This window comes from Lissotriton helveticus, chromosome 1_2, assembly GCF_964261635.1.
Source record: "Lissotriton helveticus chromosome 1_2, aLisHel1.1, whole genome shotgun sequence".
Taxonomy (NCBI): Eukaryota; Metazoa; Chordata; class Amphibia; order Caudata; family Salamandridae; genus Lissotriton; species Lissotriton helveticus.
Window position 1 is genome coordinate 144,192,335 of NC_136058.1, and position 25,882 is coordinate 144,218,216.

Below are 25,882 nucleotides of genomic sequence, written 5' to 3' on the forward strand. Positions count from 1 at the left end.
GGAAGATGAAGAGTCAACCATGTCGCCTAATCTTAATTGCTCCAAGGTGGCCCCGGCAATATTGGTTCACCGAACTTCTCCTCCTCTCGGAGAGCAAGCCAATACAACTGCCTCGAATTCCGAATCTCTTAACAATTCAGGAAGGCAAGGTTTACCATCCGGACCCAGTTTCCCTGAAATTGTCAACTTGGCTCCTCAACACAATGAATTCGCCCACTTAGACATTCCTCAGGACTGTCAAGAGGTTCTAGCTAACGCCAGAGCACCATCAACGATTAGTACATACAAACTCAAGTGGAAACGTTTTTGTGCCTGGTGCCAAACTGTTGATCTGCATCCCATTCATGCTAGGCCAGAACAAATATTGCCTTTCTTCCTGCAGCTGGCTAGATCGGGTCTGGCGCATTCAACCCTGAGGGTGTTTCTGGCAGCCATTTCCCGATTCCGTCAGGACGGATCGAACTCACTGTTTTCTTCAAGAATAATCCAGCAATTTTTCAAGGGTCTATTTCGTATGTTTCCTCCGATTCGATGACCACCTCCTGCTTGGCATTTAAATGTGGTGCTAGCCCAGCTCATGCGTCACCCCTTTAAGCCGATCCATAAGGTTGACCTTAAGTTTATTACTAGGAAAGTCTCCTTGTTATTGGCTCTAACCTCTACCAGAAGGGTCAGTGACATTCAAGCATTCACGTCTAAACCGCCTTTCTTACAATTTACCTCTGATTTGGTAGTACTGCGGACCAATCCGAGGTACATGCCCAAGGTCCCTTCGGACTTTCATTTAAATGAGCCGGTAATCCTCAAGACCTTTTTTTCCAAATCCACAATCTCCGGCGGAGCGAGCTTTACACTCCTTGGACATCAGGAGGTGTCTCAGGTTTTATCTTTCAAGAACAGCAGCTGTGCGCAAGACAGATCAGTTGTTTGTGGCCTATGGCAGACTGCGCCAGGGCTGCGCAGTATCAAAACAGACAATCGCCAGATGAATCTCGTCAACAATTGGACTTTGCCATCAACAGGCAGGAAGACCCTTACAGGCCTTACCAAGAGCGCATTCTACAAGGGCAGTTTCCTCTTCCACTGCTCTGTTTGCTGGTGTGCCTTTTCTGCAAATCTGCAGAGCTGCAACGTGGTCCAACAGGCACACTTTTACGAGGCACTACTGTTTAGACTCAGCAAGTGAGGCAGATGCTTCGGTGGGAAGAGCAGTTCTTCGCAATCTTTTCCAATATGGTGAGCCTCCGTTCTCCCGCCTCCTCTATGCTCTTTTAGACCCTTTACAATGTCTTTTACATTTTATGATATGCATGTATACTATGTTGCAATTAGCATCTATGAGCATTATGTTATGAGTACTGCTATCTATTCTGATTCAGGCATGGGAATCTATGAAAGACACCCCAAATACTGGAGAAGAACAATAGTTACTTACCTGTAATCTGTGGTTCTCCAGTATTGGTGTCTTTCATAGATTCACATGTAACCCGCCCACCTCCCCTTAGAGGCTCCTTCAGGCAATTATGCTGGTTTCACTCCTGTGCGAGAAAATCTGACAGCCTGAGCCTCTGGGGAGAACATTCTGGTGGGTGCTGTCGCCTGATTGGCTGCAGTTTGGTCTATACAAAATGACTAGGATAGTCATGAGTGTGGGAGCTTTTGCTCCTGTAGCTAGGGCTACTTTACTTCCTGGTTGGTTATTACGAAGGTTATTTGGTTATTACAGGCATGTTATTGCTTTTTTATGTACCGTGGGACTCCCACTCCCACTCAGACGACGGGGAATGATTCAGGCATGTGAATCTATGAAAGACACCAATACTGGTAAGTAACTATTGTTCTTTTAAAGCTATACTGCCTGATGCATAAGGCTTTAAATAAGGCCCTTCCTGTCTATCTTCATACGGGACTCAGCCTTTGAGACAGTTAATGTCCACAAATAAAGCTTTCTTGCAGATCCCACGTATACGCACCTCCAGATTTGGTGGTAGATCCTTCTCATGTTTGGCCCATTTTCATTGAAACAAAGTCCCTTTTCATATCTGCACCTGCTCCAATTTCACGAATTTTAAGATGTTAAAAACCTGAATGTTCTAAATTGCATTAGTTTCTGAGCAGCCAAGCATCACGATACTCCTTTGGGATTGAGTTGTGTGCTGTATCAAGAATAAATAACATCAAAGGCATGCATAGTAATGTCATGTATTCATATTATACGTTGTGTGTTAGGAAGATAAAACCCTCAAGTTAGTATTATAGTCTGGGAACAAATGGGAGTGCATTTATCTCATGACTGTGTGCCACAAAAAGTGGTTTATATTGATTTCTATTCTGTGAACATAAATATGAGGGTCTAGTTATCCTTCCATCTGCATTGCATGCTTGTCTCCTATTTCCCGATTTAGCGAAAATTAATGGGTAGTGACGATAAGATGTGTATTAATATACAAACAATAATAATCTTAATGTGATTATTATCTTCACTTTGTTATAGTTCCCATGGATGCTAAATATGGAGCCTTACACAGTACTAGGGATGGCCCGTCAGGATTCATCGTCTGAAGCTGGTGACATTGGGAAAAATACTGACGTGGGTGGATCTCCGCGTAAAAAAGTTGCACCAACAGAAAATTATGAACTTGTTGGAGTAATTGTGCACAGTGGTCAGGCACATGCAGGGCATTATTACTCCTTTATTAAAGAAAGAAGGTAATCTTAAATCAGTTATGTCTTTAATTGAATTTCGATTTCAGTGTAATATCCGGTGTCGTATTCCTCACAACCCATTATCCGATATGAAATCAAAGGTCTAGCGCTATATATATATATATATATATATATATATATATATATATATATATATATATATACACACACACACACACACGCGCCTGGTTGGTATAAATATTGTCAATCAGTTCATATTTGTTATCTTTCCATTTTTAATTATAACTACTTGAAAATGTTTACAACAAATGTTGTTGTGGTAGTGTCTGCAGGCTCTTTCCCATTCCCAAGGCTGTGCCTGCAAATGGTGAGCTTTGTGCTTGAAGTCCTTAGGTAAGTTTAAACTGTAGTCTAAGCAAAAAGGAAGTACCACTTGACCCCATGCGAACACTCTGGTCGTAAGGTGAATAGGCAAGAGCGTCACAACGTCAGTGGTACACCTCGGTCTGCAGTCGTGGAGCTGATTCCTCAACTGATCCCAATCCAATTTTCCCTTACCAAGTTTGCAGAAGATTGGAGTCTTTAAGGTGGCCATTCTGCATATTTTTTGTGTGCTTCTCACTCCCTCTGGTGTGCCTTCACTCGCCAAGGAACTGCAAGGTTCCCCAGTCAGGCTATCATTGAGGATACATCATCAGCACCATTCAACCCCGTTATGGGACCTGTATCGCCTCCACTTCAGTTGTCTATTCAGCTCCAAGACCTGCAGCGGTATCAATATCACTGACATCGAGAGGGTCAAGTCCTGATACTGAACTAATACTTTGGCTCTACTGTGGTGCTACAAAAGCACAAACAGTTTTCATGTACCCTGTATAAAATCTGGGTTTTGCAAGGGCACACCATACAAAAAATACAGACGACCCGTGTTGGTTTACAGGGCTTAAATTAAACATCCTAAACACTCTATTCTTGTAGTGTGGTCGTGCACCTTAAGCTTTTCAGAGGGTAGTGTTAAGCATTTGTTGTGCAGAAAGAGTTAATAAATAAGACAAACACTCGTGAAGAAATTTGAAAAGAATTTAGAAAAATAACACAGATTTGTATATATATTTGAAACCAAGATTATTGGAATCAGGTAAGTCCTTTCGGACCTATAGATTTTTGCAAAAATAGAAAATAACAGTTCTGAGGTATGAGCCTCAAATAAGGTAATGTTATCCTATGGGAGAAACATACACTGCATAAATAATATTGCAAATGTTTGTTGAGGGTGCCTTCTAGGACTTAAGGTGCTTAGGGACCAATGCCTAAGAAACCACCAGCAGTTTGATTTTACCTACCCTGGTGTGTGTCCGGTGCAGAGGTGCTAGTCGCGTTGGTAACCTCATGCTTTGCTCGTTAAAATATCTGATAGAGACTACTAGCTGCAGATTCCTTAACGTAGAATTATCTCCAGGCGTGAGACTGGATCCGGAAACTTTTTGCCCAGCATCCATGCGCCCCGGGGGGACGGCATCACGCAGCTCCGCCCTGGCGTCACCTGTGTACATGACGTCAGCGAGGTCACATAAGTCCCACCCCGGCGCCCCTACGTCTGTTTTTTCCTTTTCCGGGTGCAACGCGTATCCGGTTCATGCTCTGGGCCTGTTTAGGCCTTTCCCTTCTTTCCTTCGTGTGTTGTGGGAACAGTGTACGGATCCCTTCGGGCTTCAAGACTTGTTAGTCTTGTGGATGCTTGATGTCTGCGACTGACCCTCGCCTAATTTGCATGTGGTGCTTGGGGGAGGATCACTGCTCCACTGATTGCGAGGCGTGCCAGCGGTTGAAGCCGAAGTCGCGGCGGGAATGCCGGATGAAACTTCTTTCGGCTTGCATGTCCAGGTCGGCTTCGTCACCTCGCTCAGCCTCTGCGGGAGGTTTTCGGAGCAGCCTTCATAGTCGTCATCATCATCCCTCTCCTGTGCCGCAAGAGCCATCACTCCCCTGTAGGAAAGTGTCTCAGTTTGTCCCCGAGAGCTGGTTTCCGGCCTGTTGGGGGTGTGGGCTCTCCGCCGGTGATACGGCCTGCTTATCGCCCCCCCCTATCAACCGTTTCCCGGTGAGGGGGCGCCGAGAGCCCAGATGGAAGCATATGCGGCCGCTTTCCAGGCCACACTGGTTTCTCCTCTTCCTCCTTCCCCCTCCTGGGACGTCAGCGGATCTCTTGCGCAGTGTGGGGCCTTCCGCGGCGTCGCTGGCGGCTCCGGCCCCGACTGGTTCAGATCCAAGCTTGGAGGATATGGTGCTGTTGGGGTGTGGCACGTCGGGGTCCCTCCTTCGGACCACAGCGTCCCGGCTTCGCCGCAAACTCCTACGGGAGTCCCTGTGGTGTCGCGGTAGGTCGACGGGGCTCGGGTCGCATCCCCAAGCCCCTCTCTCCCCTTTGACAAGGTGATCCTGTCTAAGGCCGAGGTGACGGCGCTATGGTGCCGGCAGCTGCTGGCCCTGGCGGCGCCAGAGGGGTCGGCGGACCCCCCTCGTCCCCGTAATGAATCGAGGCTAGCGGGGATCTCTTGTTCCTCCCTGGGCCCCTCTCCCTCCGCGCAGGCGGCTGCCTCATCGGAGGTAGAGTCGAGTCCGGCAGCGCCACAGGGGTCAGAGGGCCCCTCTCTACCCCTCGTGGGTGGAGGCTGGCAGGGGACTCCTTGTCACTCTCTGGTTGCTTCTCGTTCCTTCACGCAGGAAGGTGCCTCGTTGGAGGTCGAGTCGGCACTATTCCGGCGCCACCCCTTGACCACCTCGGCTCCATCCCAGCCCCGGTCCCCGGCGCCGTGTGAAAGGTGGGGGCCTGTCCGGTGTCTCCTGTGGTGTTGGACGACGACGCGCTGCTCCAGGTTGCGACTTCTACAGCACCAGACAGGCGTCAGAACAGGGATTCGTCCTCGGACGTCCCCTCTTCTAGAGAGGTTGCGCGCCGGCTGGTGTCGTCCTCACCGGAGACTGGCCACCGCGTCATGGCTTTCTCCATGGCATCATCAAAAGACGGCTCCCTGCCTTCGCTGTGGTTTTCGCCAGAAGAACCACAAGTCCCCCACTCTTCGGCGCCTCTTTGTCCCTTTCGGGCCTGGCCCTTGCCCCTCCGGCTGGCTTTGGGGACAGCCGCCTTAGTTTGCTGCCGTTGCCCACGGAGGAGCTGCTTTTTCCACCGCAGGGCCCTACGGAGGCGGCCTTTGCTCACGCTGTTTTCACGGCTGTGGCAATTTTGCGCATGGGAGATCCGGCGGCCCATTTCCCCGCGGATCATCTTTTGGAGGTTCTCCTCCAGGGCTCTGGTGGAAAGGACCTGCTGCTCCCCTTTAAAGATTCGCTCCATTCTTCTCTGACGAGGACTTGGGGAGGCCCCACCACGGCGGATCCGGTGCCCCTACACCTTCTCCATCGACACATTCCGGCTCCGCTTGACCCGGCGTGTCTTTACTTCTACCCCTCTGCTAGTGGGACCCTGTTGCGGACCGCCTTTTCTTCCCTACTATCCCTGTTGGCTCCACCTTCCCGGGAGGCCCGCTGGCTAGACTCTTGGGGCCGCAATATGTTTGCTTCGACCAGTGCAGCTCTGCAGACCCTTAATACTTTGTGTGTTGGCTAGGGCCACCTCTTGTTTGTGGGACTCGGTGGAGTCCCTTGGATCTGCAGGAGGGTGCTGGTGTTGATCTGCGGCACCATGTGTTAGATGGACGGGAACTGGCGGCGTTTATTCTACACTCTGCTCTGGACATCTCGGAGGTGCTGGGTCGTGCCATGGCTTCTTCGGTGGCTTCTTCGGTGGCCCTTCGCCGCCATGCGTGGCTTTGGGACAGTGTGTTCCCAGAAAATGTGCGGGAACGGCTGGTGGATCTTCCCTTTGATGTCACCCTTTTGTTATACCCCCCGGCGGACTCAGCCATCTCGAGGTTCTTGGCAGGGATTCGGCCTCCTCCTCCCCCTCAGTGACCGGTGAGTTGGGCTAGCTCTTGATTAAGCTCTTCCGTTTGGGCGAGTCTCCCTCGTTGTTGTAGTTCGATGTGTATTATGGCCACTCGTGTCCTCCTTGTTGAGGCTGTGGTTCTATTGACTGCTGGATGGCCCTTCCTTGCTGTGTGTTTTTGCTTGGTTTACCTGCCCCAGATTGGCCCTGAGATTAGGCCTTCTGTTTTTTTCTCTTGGGCTGCTTGATAAGCCTTCTGCAGGGTTTTTTCCTCGCAACTTTTTCTGTTGTCCTCTGCTGCAGAAGTTCTTCCAAAGAGGGTTCCCATGTCTTGGGACTTAACCTACCCTATGTGGGGTAGTGGTAGCTGTCATATAGCTTATGCTGTGCTGGGGGGTTGTGTCAACTTCGGGCTTCTGTTCTCCATGGCGTGCATGTACATTGCAGGTCCAATTTTTCCCTTTTGCTCGATTAGACTGTCTTGGTGGTGCCCTGGGGTGTCATACTCGGGGTCGCTGCGCTGTGTGCTAGGTCTGACCTGCTGTCTGCAACCTAGTGTCGTGGCTCTGGTTCTGCTTCTTGAGTCGTGTGCGCGGACCCCTTGCTGCAGTGTGTCCGGGCTCTTCTTCACCTTCATGTTCTCTATCTTGTAGGCTGAGATGGTGTGTTCCTCCTTCTTCCTGGTGTAGCCTGGCCGGTCTTCCGGGGGGCCCTGGGCTGTTCTTCCTGCTTCCGACTGTTTTCTTGCTGTCGGTGCCGTTCTGTCTGGTCTGTTGCGTTCCGACTGTGGTGGGCTCCCCTTCTTTTCCCTTTTTTCTTTGAGCCCTCTAGGTTGTTCTTTTCCTCTTCCTTGCCCTGGCATTGGTTGGAGGTTCTGTTGCCCTGTAGAAGCGCGGGGTGCTTCGGCCTCCCCTGGCTTGCCCTTGGTTCTTCTGTTGAGAGTGAACAGGCTCTCTTTCTTCTTCCCTCCCCCCCTCTTTGGGGTCGGTGGTGGTCTGCTTGTGGGGGGGGGGCGAGGAGGAGGCTTTTCGCCTGCCTGTTGGATAGTCCCCTGTGAGGACCCTCTGTTATGTCCAGGCAGGTGAGGTCCTTTCGCAGACCCTCATTCCCTGGGGGTATGGCTAAGGTATCTATTCCACGTTAAGGAATCTGCGGCTGGTAGTCTCTATCAGATGTATGAGTTACTTACCTTCGGTAATGATGTATCTGATAGAGACGATTCTAGCCGCTGATTCCTTCATGGCCCGCCCTTCCTCCCCTTTCAGCGAGGACCTTTTGCTTGGTTTTCTGCACTCACCTCCTGGAGGGTGGCTATGTCTCCTGAGGGTGCATTCCTTGTTCTTTTGAGAGGCTGATTGTCTTGTTTCTTGTTCCTTCCTCCTCTGTTGGCACCTTGGAGGATGGATCTAGGGGTACTCCTGTGCTCCTCTGCTCTTGTTGTTCCAGGGTTGCGGCTTGCCTTTTCTCTCGTCCCTACCCTCCCTACCTCTTTGTTACTAAGGGTCCTGTGGCCTCTGCTAACCTCCGAGTTGGGGTCATCTGGTCGTGCCTTGCCCTTTGCCCCTTGGGAGGTTGTGGCACTCTGTGCCGGGGTTGCCTTGGAGGTTGTTGTTCCCTGTTTGTCTTGGAACTGGTACCCCATTTTTATTCTTGGTTGGGGTCGTGGCCCTGCTACATGTTGTTGGGACATTTTGCTTATGTTCCTTGTCTAAAGGGGGGGGCTGTCTACATGCTGGCAGGGTGGCTTCTCAGGGCTGTGCTCTGCTCTTTCTTCTTTCCCTGCCCTTGGGTACTGCTGTGTTGACACTGCTCCTTATGGTGTTGTTTGTCACCATTCCTTTTTTCTGCTCTTTCACACACTGTTCCCATACTCCCACAGTTTTTGTCTGATGTCACTGCGTTGTGGCGCGGAAAAGTTCACCGAAGAAAACTGACATAGGCGTGCCGAGGTGGGACTTATGTGACCTCACTGACGTCACGTACGCGGGCGACACCTGGGCAGAGCCGCGTCACGCCGTCCCCCCGGCACGCAGGGATGCTGGGCAAAAAGTTTCCCAATACAGTCTCACACCTGGGGATAATTCTACATTAAGGAATCTGCAGCTAGAATCGTCTCTACCAGATACATCATTACCGAAGGTAAGTAACCCGTACATATGGAAGAAGTACCTGCAAAAGAAAGGCTGCAAGTGGGGACTTGGGGGCAAGTCCGGCAGAACCCAAAGAGGGGCTCGGCTCTTGAGGGTCTCTGGAGCACAGGGACACAGCTGGTTTACGTGAACTCGGGCTGGGGGCGGGGGTGCAGACGTGTTTTGTCTAGTGGGTCACTGCAGTTAGAGGCTCTCACTTGGCAACCTGGAGGGAGAGAGAAAACAGGGCAGCAGTGTGACTCTCGATGAAGACCTTGTGGATCCTGAAGTCGCTTGATGGCAGGTCGGTGGTGTTCGGACTGGATACGCAAAAAGCCTTGGTCCTTGCTAGACCCCTGGTACCCAGGATATTGGTGTGGAGAGACTCCAACTTGGGGTTCAGCGACTCAATACTTGCTGAGAGCGATGGGGCATCTCCTAGCTCTTTCTGGTGAGTTGCTCCCTCGATGGGCCCCATGGCCAGCAAGGCGAAGTACTGAGCCAATGCAGTCAGAACCTGCGGATGCAGGGGGATGGCCTCTCCTCCCAAAGGGAATGCTGCTTGTTTGGGGAGGCTGTTCAGCTTCTGGACGAGTCGGTCTTTGTGACTGTTGCGGTGCAAGCAGCCAGGCAGGGTTTGGTGCCAATCTTGGTGCAGGTCCTCTTTTCTCACAACTTCGTCTCATTTTTTTCCTCACTTCAGTTCCCAGTAGACACATCTGAGTCCCTGGTGTCAGGGGGACCCCTAAATACTAAATTTAGGGGTGTTTAGGTAAGTGTAGGGAAGTAGCCAATAGGCTACTTACCCCTAGAGTAACTGCACCCCCTTATATGACCACTTCCTGTGGAGAGTGGACATAATCCTGACCCAGAATTCCTAGTTTGACCAAATTAAAAATGGTGAAACTCTTCCTTGCTATCCACTTCAGGCTGCCACTTTGTGAGTAGCCTAAAATGATTACACACCTTATGACTAATTTGTGTATCCTCTGGTGCCAAATGGGCCCCAGGGCAGGGGGTGTCATTCACCAGGTCTGGAAGGGGGAAGCCGTTGTCACATATCAACGGCGGCTGAGGCTTAGAAACCTATTGCCTTGACATGCTAATTCACTAGCTATCCTGCTTGAGGAGGTGTGAGCACCTTCCGCTGGAGCGTGCGTTGTTTCTGACCTCTTGAGAGCGTGGCCTCTCACCTACAGGGGTTCTGAAACTCGTCTGTGGTGGCAGGCAGGGTGATACCAGTCAGCCAGAACACTTAGAGGACTAGTAGATTTTCAGGGGGCACCTTTAAGGTGCCCTCTGGGTCCATGTCATCATAAATCTAGACTGGCATCAGAACAGACTTCTTAAGACCTGGTATTTAACCCCTTTAGTGCTGCCGTCGGCCAACGGTCGTCGCGAGCACTACCTTGCCAGTGCTGCGCACGTCCGTTGGCCGACGCGGCCGCACCTGTTTCTTCGAACGTTCAGCACTGGCGCAGAACGTTCGAAGCAACAAACGGGTTAATCCCAAATACCATTGGTTTCAGTGCAGCCATCATGTAGCATGGTAACCCGTAATGACCAGTGCTCAGTACATGTCCACAAATGGCTACCTGATCACTTGCAATATCTAGCAATGGAACTAGACATCACAGGTGCCTATAGGCTAATGCAGATATGCCCTCGTATATAATGTACTGCACCCTGCTTTAGGGCTCTTAGGCCTGCTGTAGGGGTGACTTACACATAGTATAAGCAGTGTACCTTGGCATGAAACACAGGGAGTGTTGCGTGTTGTGTTTTCACAATGGTTTTCACCATTTCACACATCCTGCAATGGATGTCTGCTTGCAGTTTTTGTGTAGGTTTCTTTGGGTGACATAATACATTCTGCAACCCAGAGAGACCTTCTTTAGTACCCATGCCCTGGATACCAGGGGTACCATTTACTAGGGACTTACAGGGTTGCTAAATTATTTGCCATTTGGGTTATAATTAGACATTTATCCTGTTTCAAGGGAGAGAGCGCTGGCAAAAAGCATCAGTACTAGGGCAAAACGTGGGATGACCGTGTCAAAAATTGCACTTTCCTTTTTGGCTCTGACTTTTTTCCATATACTAGAGCAAGTGGCCCCCCCACCATATAGATGATGGTGGAGATAGGGAAGGCTGTCGCCCTCCTCACTGCATGGATGATCCTACTACATGCGTTTGCAAGATGTCAATGGGCTGGACATCTCATCTGTGGTAGGGTTTCTCTCTTCACTGGTTCCAACAGTGGAAAAAGGTCCTAATTTGCAACAGTGGGGCAGATGACAACTAAGGCACCGGATTTACAACTGCCTTCAGTTGAGGCCAAAACTAATATCATGACCGAGATTTCAGTCTGTTACAGCTACTTCTGAATTCTTGCCCCCTTTTAGTGAGGCTGTCACTGATAGTTTAATGGCCACTTGGTCAAAACCCTGTTCCTGTCTATTTGTGAATAGGCAAGTAACCAGTCTCCACAAACCAGCTCCTGGTAGCCCTGATTGTCTTCCTAAACATGCATCCCCAGAGAGTGTTGATGCCCATGCCTCAACAAGTAAAGTAAATCACAATTCATTCCCAACCAGTCCTGCAGATAGAGAATGAAAGAGGATTGTTGCTTTTGGCAAGCGTGTGTTTTCCTCCACCATTGTAACCTTGTGGTCCATAAATGCTGTTTCTTTATGGGGTTGCCATATACATGTCCTGTGGGACATGGCAAGGGAGATCTTGCCGGCAGGTCCAGAAAACCTTTAAAAACCTTTGGCCCAGATAATTCATGATAGACAGAATGAGGCTAAATATGTTATATGCGCAGGGCTAAATACTACTGATAGCCAAGGGAGGGCAGTTGGTACTGGTGTTATACTTAATCTACACATGTGCACGTGTTGCACAATGACGATGTACAGGCCTCCCTCATGGATATGCCCTTTGATTTGTCATGCTGTTTCAGTGAAAATGCAGGATCTACGTTGGAGCTTTTTAACCCCTTCCGTGCTCCCGTCGGCAGTTGGCCAACGGGAGCACTCCCTCCCTAGTGCTGCAGTCGGCCAATGGCCGACGGAGCCTCGCCCACTCAATAGAAGGCGTTAAGGACACTGCTTGAGTCTGTTGATCCCATCCAAGCAGCTTCTCCACCAATTTAAAAATGTTTAGAGGCTATTCCAGAGGGCTGGTATATAGGCAAGGACGGTGTTCCCAACCTATACAGCAGCCATCGCAGTCCTCTGAAGGCCAAAGAGTCATGTCTGGTAGCCAACATTTGCCCTTAGTGGTGCATGCCCATGCAGGCATTGGCCGGATACATAGTTTCTTCCCAGACTTAATAGAATCTGAAGTTCCTCTATGTCCAGTATTAAAGAAATGTGGTAGATGTTATACAGGCCTTGGAGGAGACTATACCCAGATCTGTAAAGGTGACTGTTTGAAATGCATTTTGTTCAGCTGCAGGCTCTGCTACATTCCCCACCCAGAGCTGGCCATGTTTGCCAACATGTCCCTTCTGAGCTACAGAGGTTCTCTATAAGCAGATAGAGAGATCAGAGGAATATGACCTTTCACAGAAGGCCGGCTCCACATCAGTATGTTTCTGTTGCGGACCATTTATCTGGCTCTGAAGGCTTCCTGACGTCAAGGGGATGCTGGTTCAAGTTTTAAGGGAAAACTCCACAGCGATGTTGTAATGCAAGAAGGTGGAGGCTGGTCCTGTGCCAGGAAGTTCTTTTTTCCTTGTGGTTGGTTGGAGTGGCAGGGCATTTCCCGAACTGTGAACCACCTGGCAGGGGCCCTAAATGCCAGAGCGGAGATGTTGTACACGCAGCTGCTTGTAGAGCACAGGACATCTTCCAAAATTGTGGAAAAATCTGTCTACAACTTTTTCCCACTGTTGAGTATAAGCACTGTCAAACATTTTAGGTGTGGAATTTTCCAAAGGATCACTCGGTAGGGGATGTATTCAGAGTGGAATGGAACAGTGGACACCTGCATGCCTTTTCACCCCTGACTCTCCTCTCCCAAGTTCTGAAAAATATCAGGAACAACCAGGCCTAAGTCATCTTAGTGGCTCTGTATTTGGCTAGGAGAGTGAGATACCCAGGACTTCCAGGCACCAGTCCGCCTATCAGGCTACCACTTTATTAGGATATTCTATGATAGCAGCAGCTCGGGATCCTCTGCCTGAATCTGTGCAGTCTACACCTACATGCATAGAGGCTAACTAGTGACAACTGAATGTGTTTGATCTGCCTTTGCTGGGGTGGGTGTAACCTTTGCCACCACACTCCCTTCCACAAAATCCATATACAAGGCACGTGTGCTCTATAGATACACATGCTTTCCATACTCCTGCCATCTAGTGTTGGGTCGGGATGTTTGCAAGTTATTTTTCTTCGAAGATGTCTTTCCTAGTCACGAGGTAAGGCGGCGACTCCTTTCAGTGATAGTGCGCATGGTCATCAACTCCATTGTTAGATTGTTTTTTCTGCCCTCTGGTTCGGAAGTGTAGTGCTGCGCTCCAGTTCAAAACCGTTCTGTGGGTTCCCCTCGACGCACAGTCCTCTCTACCTCCGGTATTGTTTCATACAAGTTTCCCAATAATCCGCGTATCGCTTCGGTCAACTGAATTGACTTTTAGATCGGAAAGCTTTGTGGACTCCTTCGGTCCTAACCGCGTCTGATCAGATCTCTGTCGATGAATCAGACCCTTTAAAGCAGCCACACACTGATTGGCACAGGGTGTGCTGGTCTCCAGAGCACAAGGAAAAAGACTGTGACGCTTGCAGATAGCCTGGTTCGACGTCTGGAGATGCAGCATCGAAAACACACCGGACATCTTCGGTGAAGGTTCCGGTCAAGGAGTTGTGGAGGCATCAGCAGCGGAAGTATGGGAAGCCTTCTCAGTACAGGTATCCGACTCGGAGCTCGAGATAGACATTGACGCCGAAGAGCTACTGCAGGGACAAGGTGACATGGGTACAAAAGATCCCTTGCCCCCTTAAAGCACTACCAAAAAGCATGAGGCTTCGGCACCACCTCTGCTTTCTGGCCAAGGTCTGCACCGAGACGACGTTCTCGACACCCCGCCTCCAGGCTCGGCTCCAAAACAGCGAGTCAAGCCTTCCAGCTTGGTTCTGAGCCGACAAAAGTCCTCATCAGAACGGAAGCCCTCTGGACCCAAACAGAAATTCGGCTCGGATCCGAAATCCTCCATACCGAAAGCCAATCAGCCTTCGGAGTCGAAACCTTCCGTACCGAAAAGACAGCCCACACGGGCACCGAAGACGTGGGCACCGAAATCCAAAGATGCTTCTTCAGATTCGAAATTAGACATTCTTCCATCAAAAACGGATCCCAGGCAAAATAGATTATATATTAACCCTGAGAATAGTCCTAGTCATACCAAGCTGCCTCAAAAACATAAACTGTCTGATGAGGACGTTCCTTACAAGATTCCTTTAAAGAAGAAATCTGTTGCTACCAGTCATTTTCATTCACCATCTTTAATCCCTCCACTGCCCCCTTCTCCACCTTCAAATCCTTTGCAAATTACACCTCAGGATTCTCCACAATATCACCACGATGGTGATGATGGGGGGACACATTTACTAATAGATCTGTGGACGGATTGTACAATAGATCCTCCAGCAGATAATGACCCAGACCTTTACCCAGCCAAGCCATCCCCTTCAAATGACAATACATCCCACCAGGAACTCATTGCCAGGGCTGCACAATATCATCGGGTCGCACTGCACAAAAAATCATTAGAATAAGATTTTTTGTTTGCGACCTTGGGATCCACATATATATAGGTTGTCACAAACACTACCTGTGCTTAAGGGCATGATGAGACCTGCTGATGACATTTTTAAGGACCCAGTAGGAACACGCATCTTGACTCCTAGGGTTGACGTGAAGTATAAAGCCTCCCCAACAGACCCAGTATTTATCAAGGGCCAGTTGCCACTAGATTTACTAGAAGAGTCTAATGCTCGCAAATGAGCTAATTCCCAAACTTCAGGAGATGCTCCTCCAGCAGATAAGGAGTCTAAATTAGTAGACGCTTCTGTCAAGCGCACAGCTGCTCAAGCTGCAAATCAATGGCACATTGGAAATACACAAGGCCTTCTAGCCAGGTATGACAAGGCACACTGGGATGCGATAGAGCAATTTCTTCAATACCACCCAGACGAACATAATGCTAAAGCACAGGACCTAGTAAATGAGGGTAAGCTAATTTCTAATTCCTCCATAAGGTGTGCTCTAGATGCTGCTGATACTGTGGCTAGAGAGGTCAACACTAGCATTTTGCTTAGGAGACATGCTTGGTTAAGGATCTCTGGGTTTAAGCCCGAGGTCCAACAATCCATTCCTAACACACCATTTGACAAAAAAAATCTTTTTGGTGCTGAAGTAGATCAAGCATTGGAAAAAATGAAAAAAGACACTGATGTTGCCAAGTCCATGGGAGCGCTCCCGTCTCCTTCAAACAGAAGCTCCTTTTGTTGTTCCTTTTACAGAGGGGGGTCCAAAACCACATCCTCAGTCCAGAGTACATTTACCTACAAAGGTAATATCCAGTCCTCTCCTTCAAGAGGATTTTTCCGAGGAGGTTATTGAGGGAACAACTTTAAAGGTAGGGGTAAGGGAAGCACACCCCGTAACTCCCTTTCCCCTAATAAGCAGTGACTTGCCCGCACTTCCCCCCCCCGACTACACCACACCTGTTGGGGTAAGACTTCAACAATTTCTCTCTATAACAGACAAATGGATGATTGGAATTATCTAACATGGTTATTGCCTGGAGCTTACCAGCAATCCCCCAAACATTCCACCTTCGACCTCACAAATTGTCTCCAGAACACCTACGAATTGCTCAAACAGGAAGCGCAATCTCTGTTACTGACAGAACCTATAAAGCCGGTTCCCACACAGTGCCTGGGCTCAGTGGTTTACTCTCTGTATTTTCGCATTCCCAAAAAGGACGGTTCCCTAAAACTTATTCTGGATCTCACAGTTAAACTAGTATATACTGTCACAACACTTTCACATGGTGACCCTTCAACATGTTCTGCCACTTTCACAGAAGGCAGATTGTAGGTCTAATCTAGACTTAAAAGAAGCGTATTTTCTTGTGCCAATTCGTCCGGCTCAAAGCAAATACCTCGGGTTTGTGATAGCAGGCAAGCATTACCACTTCAAAGTACTTCCCTTCGGGGTGACTACAGCGCCCAGAGTATTTACCAAATGTCTGGCTGTAGTTGCGGCTCATCTCAGAAGACAGCATATTCATATCTTCCTCTATCTAGATGACTGGCTCATCAAAGCAAGCGCTTATCAAACTTGCCTACAACTCACACAGATCACAATAGACCTACTAAATCAACTAGGATTCACAGTCAGTGCACATAAGTCTCACCTGCATCCGCCGCAGATGCAGTCTTACCTTGGAGCCACTATAGTTTCAGTCCAACCAAGCCTTACCAGCCAAAATGTTCATGCAACTGCTGGGAATGATGGCATCTTGCATCGCAATTGTATCCCATGTTAATAATGTTAATGTTAATAGGTATTTGTAAGCGCTCGTACGCCCGGGGGCTTCATGGCGCTGTAGGAAGGAGCTAGCGCAGGGTCACAGGGAAGGGAGCAGCTCAACAATGCGCCTGAGTAAAAAGCCAGGTTTTCAAGGAATGTCTAAAACTGAGGATGTTGTCATTCAGTTTCAGATGGAGGGGAAGGGAATTCCAAAAACCAGCTGCAAGAAGGTCAAAGCAACTGCCTCCAAGACGCTTCCTTTTGCAAGATGGAACAGTCGGAAGAGATTTATGAGTGGAGCGGAGATTACGTGAGGGGGTATATCTCTTGAACATGTCTCTGATGAAAAGGGGGCCAGAGTCATGCAGAGATTTGAATACAATGCACCCTGTTTTAAACGCCACACGCTGCTCCACAGGCAGCCAGTGTAGCTGTTTCAGGCCGGATCTTACAGACTGCCTCTTAGAGAGGTTCAGGAGGAGTCTGGCGGCCTGGTTCTGAACCAGCTGTAGGCGTTTGAGCTCTCCAGCTTGAATGCCAAGGTAAAGGCTGTTGGAGAAGTCAAGTCTGGACAGAACCAGGGAGATGACTATCTGAGTGAGAGCGGCCGGGGAGAAAAAGCTAGCAATTTTCTTAATTTTCTTCAGCTGGAAGAAACTAGCTGAGACAACTGCCCCGACTTGTTTTTTAAGGGAGAGGTCTTCGCTAATGTGTATTCCCAGACTCTTGACCGAGCAGGACTTGGATGGGGGAGTTCCCATACAGGAAGGCCAGAAGCTGGGGTTCCAGCTGAGGGCGCTCAGCCCCGGCAAGACCAGTTCGGTCTTGCCAGGGTTGAGCTTCAGATGACTGCAGTTCATCCATTTTAAAATGTGGGACATAGTGTTTTGGAATTCAACCACCGCATCCTTGGTGTTTAAAGGGAAAATCAACTGCAGATCGTCTGCATAGTTGAATATCGTTACCTTGGCCCTCCTAAGGGAGTGCAAAAGGGGGCGTAGATATATATTAAAAAGCATGGGTGATAACGAAGAGCCCTGCGGGACTCCGCAGGTAGAGGATATGGTGGGGGCAGTGAAAGATCCGAGTCTGACAGCCTGAGTGCGCCCCGTAAGAAATGAGCGGATCCAGCTCAATGCCAGGCCCCTGAGACCTGCCTGCTCGACACGGTCGACCAAGATGTTATAGTCGACCGTGTCGAAAGCGGCTGAGAGGTCCAGCAGCACCAGAGCCTGATGTATTCCCTCATCCGCATTTCGTCTCAGGGTATTCTGCACCGAGAGGATGACTGCCTCGGTGGAATGACATGGGCGAAAGCCGGCCTGGTTCGGTGCAAAATACTCTGATTCTTCCAAGAATTTGGAGATGCTGTTACAGACATGAGCCTCCAAAAGTTTGGCACAGTAAGGCAGCAGGGATATGGGCCTATAGTTTTGCAGGTCCTGCGGATTAGCACCTACTTTTTTTAACAAGGGAATAAGAAGGGCTTTTTTAAGATTTACAGGGACTTTACCCTGAGAGAGCGTGCCATTCAGTAAAGCGAGTATACCCTCCGGAATACTGGAAGACTTCACATGCGTCCACTACAACAGTGCTTGGCACAGGGCTTGGCACAGAGTTGATTAACCGATCTAGTGTTGGTAGATGGTCATACCTATCGCTCTCTGCAGTGGTGGAACCTACAAAACAACTACCTTTCCTCAACCCTATTCCACAGATCGTGCTCTCAGCAGGCGCAGCTCTTGACAGGCTGGGGTGCTCATCTCCAGGACTACACAATACAAGGCCTGTGGAGCAACAAACACAAAAATCTCCACATCAGCAATCTAGAGCTTCTAGTAGTTTTTCTAGCACTCAAAGCTTTTCAAACTCGCCTCATAGGCAAAACTATCCTAGTCCGAAAAGACAACATGACAGCAATGTATTATGTGCAAAGGCAGGGCGGGGTACACACACTCTCAAACTGTCATGGCTTGCTCAAGCCATTTGGAATTGAGCGATCCATCACAACATTTATCTTCTGGCAGAACACCTCCCAGGAGTACACAATCAAATTGCTGACCTTCTCAGCAGAAGGAAACAGCAAATTCATGAGTGGCAACTTCATCCCCAAGTTCTCCTTCCCTACTTCCAACAATGGGGATTCCCACAAATAGACTTGTTCGCCACTGCAGAAAACGCAAAATACCAAAGCTTCGGCTCCAGCATCCCACACCCACTCTCAAAGGGCAATGCACTATGGATGAACTGGTCAGGGATATTTGCCTACGCTTTCCTGCCTCTTTCACTTATGCCATGTCTGGTTCGGGAGCTCAGGCAAACATCCCTCACACTGATTCTAGTAGCTCCCACATGGGCCCGTCAGCCATGGTACACCACCCTATTAGAGCTGTCTCTAGTTCTATGTCAAAAGCTGCACCGCACCTCCAGACTCCTCACCCAGAATCATGGAGAAATCAGACACCCAAATACCAAAGAACTGAACTTAGCAATCGGGCTCTGTTAGACCTGGCACCTTAGCGTGAGTCTCCCTTCCACTTTTTGCTGATGTGCCTCATGTGTTTTGCAGGTGTTAGCTGCTCAGGGCACTGTGCCACTGCCAATCAGTGCCACAGTGCAAGTGCTCCCTGAGAAAAGTGTATACATTGATTGGTTTCCATGATTGGCTTATTTGGTTTACTGTCAGTCCCCAGTAAAGTGCACCAGGAGTGCCAGGGCTTGTTCCATGAGGATGACAAGAAAGACAGCCAAAGGAATCATACTGCTATCGAAAAATTACAAGGAGCAGTGAAAAAAGTAGGTAGCATTTGCTCAGAAATGTCCAAGAGAATGGTAATGGTGGAAACTCGCACCGAAAATCTTGAAACAGACGTTGTTTTGTTACAGAAAAAGGAAAAAGATCAAGATGAAATAATAAGGGATCTCATGGCCAAAGTGGAAGACCATGAAAATAGATCCAGACGAAACAATCTAAGGTTTCTTGGAATCCCAGAAAACTTTGAGGGAGAAGACGCAAGAGGGGCAATGATCAATATCTTAAGAACGTCATTTCCTGACCTGCAAGCCTGGGACTGGGAAAAGGAAATACAGCGGGCCCATCGATACCCAATGACGCTAGCAAAACATCCTAACAAGCAAAATCAGTATCCAAGGGCCATGCTGGTCTACTGCGGTAACTTCCTTCTCCGCGAAGCAATTTATGACCTTGCGAGGCCTAATACTCAACGAGAACATAAGGGGTTCAAATTCTTTGCCAGACCGGATTTCGCACACGCAACAGTAGAGCGAAGATGGAAAATGCGCCAGCTAATTGAACCCTTTCAGAAACTTGGAGCAAAAGTATATTTGCAAAACCCGGCACGCCTGAAAGTCATATACAAGAGCTCCACAAGAAGCTTTACCAGCGAAATACTGGCGGAAGACTACCTGCGTGAAATTTCAGGGACAGGATCCAGTAACCATGTGAAACCAGATAATCCTGATAAAAAGACTGAAAGTAGAAATAGATAAGTCGAATTAACTATTTTTTTTATGTATTGATCTAAAAAATATTCATTAGGGAAATTTGGATAAACAATAAGTTAGATGACCAGGTCAGGTTAATCTAAAATCTGAAACAAAACGAGATTATCTAGGTCATGATTTAAATGAAACTAGATAAGCATACTAACTATCTTAAGACAATTAGCCCAGTTCACGGGGCCCGCTTTCGCGGACGTCACATCCCTGGCCGAAGCAAGACCAGGTAACCTTCAAAGGTGGTGGTGGGTGGGGGAGGGAAAAGGGGAGGGGGAAGGCAGGGCAGGTCAGATATATCTCGGATAAACTAGTTATGGAATGGAAATGAAAAAATTCACATAATCAATACAAAAAAGAGATATATAGATGGGGATGTTAAAAATACTGTCATTAAACATTTGCGGCTTAAACGATATTAAAAAAAGACAGATGGTGGCAGTGGGTCTACAGTCAATGGGTGCCAATATAGTATGCCTACAAGAAACTCATATTGAAGGGTCACAATCACATATTTTGAGATCTCTCGGGTACAACGTGATTGGTGCAACTACACAAGCGGGCCGGGTTAGAGGGGTAGCTCTCATAGCTAAAGGTGCAGGGATTAAATTTAACAGAACACAATCTGATAAATTTGGCAGATGGGTTATTACAGAATTACAGACAGGGCAATCTTCAACGATGACCATCTGCTCAATTTACGGCAATAATAACGATGACCCCTCAGAAATTAATTATTTATCTAATGAGCTTACTAACTGGCCGCTACCAGTCATAATATGTGGGGATTTCAATATAAATCTTCCACATAACTGGTCAACTAAAGACGATTGGCAATATCGGGGCCGAAAACCAAGAATCTTTAGAGCTATTAAGCAGTTGTGTATCACTCATGGGTTGGTAGATGGGGGGCAGACATCGAACCAAAATCCTAATGATCCTGGCTATACTTTCTATTCTAATCCTCACCAGACACATGCCCGGCTGGATTATTTTTTAATCTCCAACTCATTAAAATCGCTATTTAAACTAGAAAAGCTACCTCGTGTCCTTTCGGATCATAACCCCCTGGTATGTACAGTTGATACAGCTTCTTTAACACAGAAACAACAAGGTTGGACATTTGATAGATCTTTGCTACTTGAGAACGAATACTGCAATCACATGAGAAGCTGGATACTTGAGTTCCTAACAATAAACAAAGGAAGTACAACGGTAAATTTTGTATGGGATGCCCTAAAAGCAGGAATTAGGGGAGAAACTATACAATATTCCTCTAGGATTAACAAACATGCTAGAGAATCTCTAAGACTGCTACAGGACAAATTAAAGATGGTGGAAGAAGATCTTATAAGGGCGACAAGGGGCCCCTCCAATATAGAGGAAATAGATAATATCCAACAACAGGTGTAATAGCCAGAGCATTAATTACAAATGAATACACCATTAAGGCAGTAAAAAAAGCTACAGCCCATCGCGAAATAATGTATGAAGTTAGCGAAACAATGGGGCAGCAGTTAGCTATACAGATGAGACAGCAGACCACACAGAATGTCATACTCGAGATCGATGACCCGACAGAAGGTAGGGTAACCGACTCAGGGAAGATTAGAGAAGCATTCTGGCGCTTCTACAGTGCACTATATACAAGGAGGGAGAAATAGACCTAGACATGACTACCAAATATTTAGAAGCAGATGCCTACAAGCAATTAAACGTAGAAGATCAAGAAAGACTAGAAGAGCCCCCCACTCTTGATGAATTAATAAAAACAGTGAAGGATCTCTCCCGTGGGAAAGCAGCGGGACTAGATGCTATTCCATTAGAATTTTATATAGCATTTCTGGAACCACTCCAAGAAATATTGTTAGATCTATGCCTATATGTATTTAGAGGAGGACAGCCTCCAAATTCATGGTCGAGGGCAAAAATTGTGATATTCCCGAAAAAAACAAGCCTCCGGATCAGATGGGCTCCTATCGCCCTATTACCCTAATAAATGCTGATTCAAAAATGTATTCTAAACTTCTGGCTAATCGTATTTCAACAATTATTCATAAATTCATATCCAGCATCCAACATGGCTTTATCCCTGGGAGAGAAACCACAAATCATACACGACGGGTAATCAGCCTATTTGACAGTACCCAAGTAGCAGGAGACCCGATGGCATTAATATTACTCGATGCCGAGAAGGCTTTTGACAGGGTCTCCTGGCAGTTCCTCTGCAGGCCATGTCCCGGGTGGGATTTAAACAGGTTTTTATACAGGCAATTCAAAAGTTATATAATAATCCACGGGCCATGGTAATGGTTAATGGCTGTCTTTCTAAAGAACTGATAATTACGAGAGGAACTAGGCAGGGATGTCCTTGCTCCTCATTGTTGTTCGCCATTTACATTGATCCGTTTATTCGCAGATTAGAAGACAGTAGGAACATAGCCCCTATATCGACACAAGGCTACCTAACAAAAACCCTCGCTTATGCCGATGACATTGCCATCGCTACGTCCAATCCAAACTTGGCTATGCCTACTATTGAGTCAGAGGCCAAAATATTCGGAAAAATCTCAGGGTATGCACTAAACCAGGGGAAAACGCAGATTATTATTAATAATAACTGTGATATGACGGACTCGCGTATAACAGAATCTGCTACCTACCTAGGGGTGACCATCACATCTGACTTAGAAAAACTTGTCGATTTAAATCTGAAACCCGCACTGAATAAAATGCAGAAAGATCTCCTCTGTATTAATAATTTACATCTCTCATTGATTGGAAGGGTCAACGCACTAAAAATGGTCTATTTTTCAAAGCTACTGTATATATTTAGAGCCATTAATCTTGAAATCTCAGACCGTTGGTTTCAGACAATGGAGCGTATCTTTACAAACTTTATCTGGTCATACAAACAACCCCGCGGTTCATACAAATTGCTGACGCTCCCCAAAGAAAGAGGAGGTCTAGCGCTCCCAAATCTTAGAACATACTATTGGGCAACAGTCCTGTTATATAATCAGGAACTCTTCCACTTTGAGGGGATAGAGACAGGGGAAGTTAACGAGACCCCATCAATTCACCGGATAATACTGGGGTATAACAGCACAGGCTATCTGTGGAGATATCTATTCCATAGCTATCACAAAAAAGTGAGATTAAAAACGCTAATAGGAGCGTTTAAGGTATGGAAATCTGTGAAGAAGATGGCAGGGTTGGGTCATTTATCCTACTATACACCAATTCAAAACAATCCCTCCCTACCGGAAATCTTCAAAGATAGCTGTATTAATAGGTGGAATGCGCTTGGGATCACTCATCTGGGATGTTTTTTCTCCTCAGAGGGGCTACACTCCTTTGGAACCTTGAGGGATAAGTTTCATCTGGAATGGAAAGACTTCTTTAAGTATCTTCAGATTAGAGACTTTTTGTCAAAACATACAATGGGAGAGGGTATCATGCGCAAAATAGACATAGCTGATATGTTAAGCCACTCACAGAAAAAATTCAAGATCGGGGAGATATATTCTTTATTACTGAAATATCTTACGGATGACATTCAAAAAATCACCCAGAAGTGGCAAAGCAAAATCTCAATCTCCTCTGAGGAATTTGAACGAGCATATGGGTTATCTCAAACGATCCTCATGTCTACTAAACTTCAAACCCAATTCTATAAAATATGTTTTTTTATGTATTATACCCCAGACAAAATATCCAAATGGGGTAGTGGGAGAGGTACAGGTTGTTTTCGATGCAATTTACAAAATGTGGACTGTATACATATCTTTTCTGCCTGTCCCGTTTTCACTCCTCTTAAAACAAATATTGCACGTTTTCTGACTCTGATCCTCGGAATAACGATTAATCTATTAGATGAAACCGTAGTTCTGGGTGTTACAAACCCTGCTAACCACAAAGCTGGTCGCGAATTGATTTTTATCTCGATGGCCGTAATGAGAATATGTATAGCCTCGGCTTGGCTAGATCCTATAGCCCCATCATATCAACAATGGTTTGCAAGATTGTTAGCAATTTTTAATTTAGAGATGGCGATATACAAAAACAAAGGCAGGAAGAGTCAGATTAAAGGTCAAAAAATCTGGTCTCCCTTAATAGAATGGTCTAAAATGCAATGATATATACAGTAATAACCAGTATGTTTTGCTTAAGCCGCAATTCAATTCAACTTTGCAATCTCACGAAATTGAATGTTAATGCATCATCTTAACTTGTAAATTTTCCTTTTTCAGTATTGTTTTTTATAGCTTCCAATGATTTTCAATTGGCCAATTTCTTGATTTCTGATCTGCTCGACCGGGGAGGGAGGGGCGGGGTCTGTGTTATCTGTTGTATTGTCTTATTGTTGTAAAATCAAATAAAAATATTTTTTTTTTAAAAAGAGTGCCAGGGCTTGTAAATACAAATGCTGCTGGTGGGCCTGCAGCACTGGTTGTGCCACCCACAGAAGCGGCCTAGTAAAATATGTATAAGGTCTGCCATTGCAGAACCTGCGTGCAATATGGTGCTGTCATGCTCCCTGGGCAAGTGCACCCACTTACCAGCCCCTAAACCTTCCCTTTACTTCATGTGAGTCACCCCTATGGTAGGCCCAAGGGCAGGGTGCATTGTAAGTATAACGTAGGACAAGCCCTGATGTGTGTGGCATGTCCTAATAGTGAATTACAGCCAGTTTCGTTTTTCACTATTGTAAGGCTACCTGCTCTCCATAGGACAGAATGGGCTGCTGGAATTATTACACTATATAATCATAACAGACTCCGAGAGCATGGTCGAAAGTCAAGTTTAGTATGCCTGAACTCAGAATAATAAAATACTTCTTTTAGTAAAGTTTATTTTAATATCCTGTGTTTGCAAATGCTACTTTTAGAAAGTTAGCCTTTGCTTGCCTACCTATTTCAGCCCGCCTCTGCTAGGATGTGTATCTGCTGTCTGGTTTCTGAGTGACAGGGCTGGGGAATTCCAGGAGACAGTCTGGGCAATTCCAGGAGACAGTCTGGGCTGGAAGGTGGTGAATAGAGAGATTACACCAGGATGGGTGGGAGGAGTGGCCCTTGAATCTGAATATGGCTGTGCTCTGCCACCACAATGCTGGCTCCACCTCCTGCGGAGCGTCTGATGTCTCTGCCCTGCAGCCTGAAAGAAGCAGCAAGAGTCTCCAAAACAAAGTGCTCCAAAACAGGGTTGGACCAGGCTCAGGCCCCCTGGCCTGCAAGAACAAAGGACTTTGCGTATAAAAGTAGGAGCCCTGCTCCTAAACATCGGATCCTGCTTTTGAACCAAGAAGACTCCTCTGCCTGAGGAGAAGGAACCAGTAAAGTTGAAGGAGGAAGAAACCTACAAAGACTTGCTACTTTTAAACTTGCTTTACTTTCTGCAAAGACCTTGTGCTTCAAGCTGGAGGCGAGCTGGCCCCCTGAACTGAGCCCGAGGACCATTGGGCTCTCTCCCCCCTTCAAAAGCGAGCTGCTGGGCTGCCTACGCTCGTGCCGCTGAGACGCTGTCGCTGAGTGTGCCTCCCAAACTCTTAAGTGATTCCTGAAGTGCCCCGAGTCCGTGCCGTTGTCGCCAGACACCGTGTGCCCCCGCTGGTTGCAGCCGTGCACACACCGTGTCACCCCGGGGCCGCCCCGCACCTTACTCGCACCCTCTTCACGGCCGTAGCCGCACCACCACTGCTGACAGCCGCCACGACATTCTTATCAAAATCGCCCAGCAAGGTACGACTCGTACGCTTGAAGCGTACCAAAGCGCACCGTGTCTCTGCCTCCCGAGGCCGCGCCGCACAAGGGAAGCCGCCCGGTACGCTTCGTACAGGGCCGCTACGTGCCGCAAAAGAAGATACAGCTCGTACGCCGCCTCCCTGACAACCAGCCTGTTATTTACCCCCGAGGCCGTGCTGCACTTGGAGAGCCGTCCTGTACGTGGCGTACAGACTGCTCCGTGCCGCATTGCCGGCTCTAAAGACCTAGGTTCGTCATGAAGGAACGCCTACGACCCGGACACTCCGCAGCGCCTCCCGAGGTCCCGCTTGGGCGGCCCGCCCCGCGGCGCCTAC

General features: G+C 47.7%; 1 protein-coding gene across 4 annotated transcripts in view; it reads left to right on the forward strand.

The window, feature by feature from the left end:
- USP24 (ubiquitin specific peptidase 24) overlaps positions 1-25,882 on the forward strand; it is a 2,099,319-nt gene that overhangs the window by 1,238,056 nt on the left and 835,381 nt on the right. For all 4 annotated transcript variants that reach the window (XM_078670143.1, XM_078670156.1, XM_078670149.1 and 1 more), the window contains exon 48: positions 2,495-2,709. In XM_078670143.1, the coding sequence (XP_078526269.1) occupies positions 2,495-2,709 (215 nt within the window). The remainder of the gene's footprint in view (positions 1-2,494; positions 2,710-25,882) is intronic.